Here is a 9146-nt window from a genome sequence, read left to right as displayed (position 1 = left end):
GAATTTGTATCTACTTGTTTGTTGGGGTTTCTTATTAAGTATATTTTATGTTTTTATTCCTAATATTACTTGTAAAGATGCAATTGTATATTCATTTGTATTTTTTATTCACATCTAGATATAAATAAATAAATAGAAAAACAGTAATTTAATAGGAAGAATGCCCATTGTTCAGCTGTATGGATATGTATATATCAAATTTATTCCTGGTTGGAATGCTAGATATACACTAACAGGGACGGATCCAGAAATATTATCATGAGCTAATAACACATATAATATTAAAATATATATAAAAAATTATATAATATAAAATATATTACAAAAATATACCGATAAAAAATATATTTTAAAGTACAAAAAATATGTGTGTACTTTTTACTAACGAAGTGGTCGATTCTTTGTATCATAAAATTCATCAATAATAGAATTTGTGTCAAATTTTTCAACAAATTTCTTTTCAATATAATTAAAAGACAATTAATAAAAAAGTAATCTTTTATTTTATTTCTGAGTTATTTTTCACAATATTCATAGTTGAAAAAGATCTCTTAGTTGTAGCAGTTGAAATAGAGAAAATTAATATCAAATGAATAAAAAAAGATGGTTACAAGAAGAAAAAAAATCACTTTATGATATTTGAAAATTTTATTTAATTAAAAAATATTAGTAATAATATTTTTTCAAATTTTTTTAATATTGTTACTTATTTTTTAGATATTAAAAATTATTAATATTTAAATTAGACTGAACTTTTATTTAGACTAAATTAAATATTAAATAATTTTTTTTTAAAATTAAATCATATATAATAACTTATTACTATTAATTTTTTTAAAAAAAATTGGAGGCACGAGGCCTCCACTCACCCCTGTATGTAACATGTAGTTAGGTTTGAGCATGCATCCTCCCCTCATCTTAATTTGTATTCAAGATCCCTTAGGCATACATTACTTGTTGCGTTTTGCTTAAGAGTGCATTATTTATTGTTAGATGATAAATGTATGTATCTGAAATGTAAGACTTGCTCTCTCAACTAACACACTTGAAATATTTATTGCAACAATTGACATTTAGGCCCAATGTACACATACATACAAATGCAAGTTTGGTAAAAGGAATAATAAATAGGGGAATGCTAGGGGGACAATGATTTTGTTGAACAATATGAACAACTACCAATCAAATAAAAACCACTACACCTCCAAATTAATTTTCTAAATTTTAATATTAAAATAACCATCCGTATATTAGTAAAATAAACATTCGATATATTTATTATTTACATTGTTTAATATTTTTATTGTTTACCTATACTTTTCCTAATAAATAAATAAGGTTGTGTTTGGTTAGTGTCTTTGACATACATAAATACATATATAATATATAGAAAGACACTAACATAAAATCAATACACAAATTTTTTAATGCGTTTGATAATAATATACAAGATAAGCATATATAAAACAAATATCAATTTTATTCTTTTCAATATACTTCATCGTTATTACAACCATTATTACTTTCCATCATCACCGCCACTAAAATTTTAACGTTAACCTAAATTTTCAACAGAAACTCAACAAAAAATTTATATCAATAATTAACTCAACAATTCTTATTTTAAAAATTAAAAATAATTGACCCAGACATGAACAAGGAAAGAAAAAAGAAAGGTAAAAAGGAAGAGGAGCATGCCAACAAAGGTGGAGGGACGAAGTGGAAGCAGCGTAGAGTTGGAAACGTTGCGCAACGTTCAATGCAACGCTTGGGACCTCAGTGCAGAGTTGGAAATGTTGCGCAACGTTCAATGCAATGCCTAGGACCTTAGTAGCTTGCTGACGACTCTGTGATAAGCTTCAGTCCCACCATCGTCCTCGCCTAGGACGCTGGTCCCGTCCCTCCTCCACCACCGATAACTGCAAAATCAATCATCTTTGCCAATGATCTCCGATTCCAATTAGGATCCATCGTTTGCACGATCTCACTGCATATCCAATTCTTCAATTTTACTGATATCTCTCTTTCTATGTTACAATTTGTGTTTTAATATAAGTATTGATTAATTCGAATTGCAGGTGTGAAAGCGCAGATCTAGACTAAGAGAGAAGAGGATATGGAGAGTGAGATAGAGAGGACAAAGAGAAGAGGGTGCGGTGATAGCGACGACAAGGTGAAAAAAAAGTAAAAGAGAAGAACATTGGTAGTAAAGAAAAGAGGGAGAAGAGAGGAGGAAAAATGGAAAGTAAGAGTAAAAAATCAAAATTTGTGTCATATTCATTGTGTCTAAGTGTTTAAACTTTAAAAAGAAATACAAAATACATATATTTTGTGTATATTTATATACATCGTCTTCATACAAAATTTGTCTTAATAAATAAACGATAAATATATACCATTGTATCTATATATTTGTTTCAACAAATAAATGCAGCTTAAAGTCATCAAATGTCATATCAATCAATAGTCAACTTCATTATTAACATCGAATAATAATGTTTTTATACATTAGAATTGATGTGGAATAATATAAGAGTTAATAGTCAAAATCGTCTCTAAAAGATACTCTGATCTCCATTTTGGTCTTCGAAAGACAAAATTAATCGAAATCGTCCCCGAAAGATACACGACTTGATCCCGTTAGTCCTTCTGTCAGTTGGATGATGACGTGGTGGGTTAATGCCACGTGTCACAAGATGATTGGTTGACGTGTCAGATCAGTGACACGTGGCACGCCACGTCACGTGTCACTTGACATGTAAAAAAGTTATTTATAATCAAAATAGTCCTTGAAAGTTTGGACGTAAGTCATTTTCATCCCTAAAATTTTAAAAATTAATCAAATTAGTCTTTATATAATTTTTTTTATAATATTAAATTTGAAATATTTTTTTATACTACTAATTTTAATAGAAATATAATTGACAAACAAAAAATTAGTAATTGTATCTTTTCTTCTTAAAAATTGTTTCAATAAAATTATATCTCTCCTTTAATTCTTTTCAAAATCTCTCTTATTCTTCTCTATTCTAAAATCTTTTTTTTACATTATTATATGTATGTTTCAGTTTTTTTGGTTTCCCACGGTATCCCCCAACCTGACATGCCAAGGACTAATTCGTCGTGAATTTGAGCTCCATTTAAGGGTCTGCCGCTGGCCAATAGATTGCTGCATGCACAAGGCGGGATTCGAACTCCCGACATTTGCATAAGTGGACGAGTGAGCTGACCACTCGACCAACCCAAGTTTATCTATGTTAACCTAAACAAAGTTATACCACTATTTCTTTTCTACTACATCTTTTTTTTTCATTACGGTATTACTTACATATATGATGTAATGGTAGTGATATTAAAAGAAAAATTATATAATCTATCTCAAATATATGAAACACACAAAAAAAAAGTTATGATCTTTGCATGTAGTACGCTTAAGAAGCAATTCGTTTAGCATATATAATAATAATAATAATAATAATAATAATAATAATAATAATAATAATAATAATAATAATAATAATAATAATTAAGCAACAAATTTTTAATATTTTGTAAAATTTGAAATTGAAGCAAAATTTGTGGATCTTTTTGAATTTTGACTTTTAATATCACTACCATTACATCCTATATGTAAGTAATACCGTAATAGAAAAAAAAAAAGATGTAGTAGAAAAAAATAGTGGTATAACTTTGTTTAGGTTAACATACATAAATTTTGATTTTGAGCATATAACTTTGTTTAGGTTAACAAATACATATATTTTAATTTTGAGTATATATATATATATATATATATATATATATATATATATATATATTCCAGCAAAATGTAATAATGTAAAAAAAAGGTTTTAGAATAGAAAAGAATAAGAGAGATTTTGAGAAGAATTAAAGGAGAGATAATTTTTAAGAAGAAGAAAAGATACAATTATTAATTTTTTGTTTGTTAATTACATTTCTATTAAAATTAGTAGTATCAAAAAATATTTCAAATTTAATATTATCAAGAAAAAATTAAAAAAATTATATAAGAACTAATTTGATTAATTTTTAAAATTTTAGGGATGAAAATGATTTACGTCTGAACTTTCAAAGACTATTTTGATTATAAATAACTTTTTTACCACGTGTCACTGATCTGACACGTGATCTGACACGTCAACCAATCATCTTGTGACACGTGGCATTAATCCACTACGTCATCATCCAACTGACAGAAGGACTAACGTGATCAAGTCGTGTATATTTTGGAGACGATTTCGATTACTTTTGTCTTTCAAAGATAAAAAAAAAGATTGAAGTATTTTTCAAGGACAATTTTGACTGTTAACTCAATAATATAATGTGTATAGATATGAAATTAAAATCATATTAATCATCAAGAATTATTGTTAGAAAAAGTAACCTTTACTAGCTATTATTCAACTTGAGTATATATGTACTACTACTACTGCAGTGGACGTAGGAAAATGTTGGTTTGAGCATTAGCAATAGAATCCATAATCCACTAGCTAGTTATTTGTCGTTCACGTGAGTGTATTAAAATATGGTTTATCCAAAAATTTCAAATGAACGTGATACACGCTTTTAATTGATTCAACTATTTTCTCACTCAACAAAACTCCGGTCTTTTTCAATTATTTTCTTTTCTTTTCTTTTTTAAAAAATAATCTCGGTGGTGGAGAGCGTGTGAAAGGTCAAAAGACACGTGGGTCAAGGTTCATGACATTACCCTACTAAAATTAGTATTAACCTGCTGCAATTCACCAGTAATAAATAATTAATAATGTGATCAATGCGTTTAGCACGTGGAAAATGTCCAAAAACAGCTATATAAAGAGGCAATTCAGCTCAGCATCTTCACACTTACCAGCGAAAGAAACATAACTAATTAATTTGCCTAGCTAGCTAGCTAGTTAGTTATATATTCTCAGTCACAACCAACACATACAACACTAGCTAGCTAGATTTCATTCCCAAATTGCTCTCGGATCAACACCTATGGCGTCTTCGTGTGTTGTTGGAACTAGTTTCCTCATTCCCTTGCTTCATTATTCTCGTCAACCATCAACTACCACGAACTTAACAACCACCGCCAGAAGGGTATGTATGCGGCTCATCATATTCTTCCGGTGTCAACACATTCCACAAACATTATTTAATATTAATTTGATTTGAATTTTGCAGGGAAAGGGAGTGATAGCAGCTGGTGTAGGAAAAAATAATGGCAGCGGTGAGGTAGAGAGAAGTACTATGGTGAAGAAACGGCATGAGAAATGTAGTGGTCTGAATTTCTCAGGAGAGAAGCCAGAGACCCCAGTGTTGGACACAGTAAACTACCCAATCCACATGAAGAATCTGTCGATTGAAGAACTTGAGGCGCTTGCTGATGAGCTTCGTGAAGAGATTGTTTACACGGTGTCAAAGACCGGAGGACATTTAAGTTCAAGCCTTGGTGTGACAGATCTAACAGTGGCACTTCACCATGTCTTCAACACTCCTCAGGACAAGATCGTTTGGGATGTTGGTCATCAGGCCTATGCTCATAAGATTCTCACCGGAAGAAGATCCAAGATGCACACCATTCGACAGACTGGTGGACTTGCTGGATTCCCCAAGATTGCTGAGAGCCTTCATGATGCCTTTGGTGTTGGTCACAGTTCTACTAGCATTTCGGCAGCCTTAGGTAAAATTAATTAAATTTAAGAAAAGGAAATTGATAATTGAGACTCTTTAAATAAAAGTTAAAAAGTTACTAATAAAAAATATTTGATAACAAAAAAAAAAAGAAAAAGTCTAGGGGTCAGCAACTTTGTTAAATTCTGACCAGTATGTAACCAGCAAAGAAAAGTAAACCATTGGATAAAATCTCACACTAATCTCACACCATTAAAACTATTATTAATGGCTATTTGATGGCTACAAATCATAAAAGTTAATGGCTCCTTAGCATTCCTAAAAAAAAAAATTAACTAAAATTAATCAGAATTTATTTTATTTAGTATTTATTAATTATTGTACGAATATTAAATAAAGTAAGTTTTGACTGTTTTTTTTTTATTCTCTAATGTTACCAGTTTTTAATAACGTAAATAGTATAATGCTTAAAAGTGGTGCCTATTTACTTAAAAATAATATTTAATTTAAAAGATATAACAAAAAATAATTTTTAAAAAAATCAAAATTTACTACAAAAAAAAAATAAATTAGACAAAACTTAGATATCAACTCATAACCACAGTAAAATTGGCTTTCTAATAAAGCGGATTCACACTTTGGTTTCAGGGATGGCAGTTGCAAGGGACCTGATTGGAAAAAACAACCACGTGATATCAGTGATCGGTGATGGGGCCATGACAGCGGGACAAGCCTACGAGGCCATGAACAATGCTGGTTTTCTTGACACTAACCTCATCATTATATTAAATGACAATGAGCAGGTCTCTCTGCCCACCGCAACCTTGGATGGCCCAACTCCCCCTGTTGGTGCTCTCAGTAGAGCTCTCACTAAGCTTCACACCAATTCCAACTTCCACCAGTTACGCCAGGCCGCTAAGGTATAATTAAATTTGGCATTTGGCATGATTTAACTACATACAAGTGGAACTCAAAGAGTAGAGATAGAATAAACAATAAGTTGCACTTGCACAGGGCATAACGAAGCAAATGGGAAGCCAAGCACATGAATTTGCAGCGAAATTGGATTCGTACGCGAGAGGATTAGTAGGTGGGTCTGGCGCATGCTTCTTTGAGGAGCTTGGCCTGTTCTACATCGGCCCCGTAGATGGCCATCAAATGGAAGACCTTGTCCACATTCTCAAGAACGTGAAGGGAATGCCATCCCTCGGCCCTGTCCTCATCCACGTCATCACCGAGAAAGGTAAAGGCTATGCTCCTGCCGAAGCTGCACCCGACAAGATGCACGGTGTCGTCAAGTTCGACCCTAAATCCGGGAAGCAGATGAAGACCAAGGCACCCACACATGCTTACACACGCTACTTTGCGGACTCCTTGATTGCAGAGGCAGAGGCTGATGACAGCATTGTTGCCATCCATGCCGCCATGGGAGGCGGCACTGGCCTCAACCTCTTTCAGAAGCGTTTCCCGGAGAGATGTTTCGACGTCGGGATAGCCGAGCAACACGCCGTAACCTTCGCCGCTGGTCTCGCCGCGGAAGGGCTCAAACCATTTTGCGCCATTTACTCTTCATTCCTACAAAGAGGGTATGATCAGGTGGCACATGACGTGGACCTTCAGAAGCTTCCGGTGAGATTCGCTCTCGATAGAGCTGGCCTAGTTGGCGCTGATGGCCCAACTCATTGTGGCGCATTTGACACAACGTTCATGGCTTGTTTGCCAAACATGGTGGTTATGGCTCCTTGTGATGAAACCGAACTCATGCACATGGTAGCCACTGCTGCAGCCATAGATGACAGACCTAGTTGCTTTAGGTTCCCGAGAGGGAATGGCGTTGGTTCCATTCTTCCAAATAACAACAAAGGCACACCATTGGAGGTTGGTAAAGGCAGAGTGTTGAAAGAGGGAAGCAAGGTGGCTCTAGTTGGATATGGAACAATGGTACAAAGCTGTGTGGCGGCAGCAAAGGTTCTTGAAGCACACGGCATCTCAACAACCGTGGCTGATGCTCGATTTTGCAAGCCTCTTGATGGACCATTGATGATGCAACTTGCAAGAGAGCATGAAATCTTGATAACAGTCGAAGAGGGTTCCATTGGAGGGTTTGGTTCTCATGTTTCTCATTTCCTTGGCCTCAATGGACTCCTTGATGGCAACCTTAAGGTATACCTTTACTTAATTATTATATTGTGTGCAGCACCACACCATAGCTTATATATATTCAGTACTAACCTACATGTTTGTGTTGGTGCAGTGGCGAGCCATGACTCTGCCTGATAGATACATTGAGCATGGATCTCAGAAGGATCAAATTCAAGAAGCTGGGTTGAGTTCAAACCATATTGCAGCTACTGCTTTGTCATTAACCAATGTTCAATGGGACAATCGTTTGCTTCTCAGCATGCAAATATGAACCTTATTATTAACAGGATTTCAAATGTAAATAAATATATAACAGTAATAAATTAAAACTCTGCCAAAGATTTGTTATTAGACCGTGTTTATTTGATGATTATTATATCAAACCCACATCTCCTTAACTGGAGCAAGGGATTGAAGGAACCAAATATTTTAATGTAGATAGATAGATTATTTGTTTGTTACAATTTATTTTGGGTTGAGATTTTCACAATGGTCAAGAGTTCTGCTTTTATTATTCAATTCACGTAATGTTAAGCTGTTAAACTAAACTGGCTGAGATGTATGGACTGAAGTTTAAGCAAGTTCATTCATGAACAAAACGCACCGGGTCTTATGATAAGAAATATTGAAATAATCCCTAAGCAGTTTAAGTGTTCAACTACGTCCATGGGCAAACTTGAAAAACCCTTAGCTTCATTCTTGGAAATGGTCTCGTTGCAGTGTCTTGATTTATCAGCTTGTGTATATATTCAATTAGTAATAGTAACTAATTTTCAATGATTATTAGCTTAAAAAAGTTTTCATAGAAAAATGACTTAAATGAGACTAATTGTGTTTTCAGAACTTTTGTTCCCTGCAAGTTCTTATATGATAGGTCCATGATCCATTTCCGTTCGTGAACCAAACTACTAATTGCGATAGTCCATTTGACTTCTGAAACCGAGATTTTACAAAACTATCCAATTTTTTTTTTTTGGTGACTCAAAACTATCCAATTCAATTTGACGGATTTTTGTCTTTTAAATTAAAATTATAAAAAAGAGACGTTAATAGTGTTGGGCCTTATTAATTTAAAATAACAGTAGATTAAAGAGTATAGTTTGTGGGCTAAACAGGTTACCTGTTTAAAGTTTTTCTAAAACAAGTTTTCTGTCAAACAAATTTTCAAAAAAAAAAAACAAAAACAAAAACAAAAACAAAAAAACAAAAATATACGGATCAATCCATAAAACTCATCGAATTCGGAATAAATGATATGCATATAAAAAAAATGGAAAATGCTACTTGTACAACAAAATTCAGCCTTTATTCAGCTTTTAAATCTAATATTTTATTATTTTAATTAATTATATTTCCTCTTTTTAAGG

The 9146-nt window shown here is 32.8% G+C and overlaps 1 protein-coding gene across 1 annotated transcript; it reads left to right on the top strand.

The window, feature by feature from the left end:
* Window positions 1–4860: 4860 nt before the first annotated feature.
* Window positions 4861–8269, top strand: LOC112723520 (probable 1-deoxy-D-xylulose-5-phosphate synthase 2, chloroplastic). Its single transcript, XM_025774916.3, has 5 exons — window positions 4861–5103; window positions 5188–5686; window positions 6286–6557; window positions 6652–7800; window positions 7892–8269. The coding sequence occupies exons 1-5, from the start codon at window positions 5002–5004 to the stop codon at window positions 8048–8050; spliced, it is 2181 nt and encodes a 726-aa protein (XP_025630701.1). The 5' UTR covers window positions 4861–5001; the 3' UTR covers window positions 8051–8269.
* Window positions 8270–9146: the final 877 nt, after the last annotated feature.

The sequence above is a fragment of the Arachis hypogaea genome, chromosome 11 (genome assembly GCF_003086295.3).
Source record: "Arachis hypogaea cultivar Tifrunner chromosome 11, arahy.Tifrunner.gnm2.J5K5, whole genome shotgun sequence".
NCBI classification, from domain to species: Eukaryota; Viridiplantae; Streptophyta; class Magnoliopsida; order Fabales; family Fabaceae; genus Arachis; species Arachis hypogaea.
This window is presented reverse-complemented; position numbering and strand designations above follow the sequence as displayed.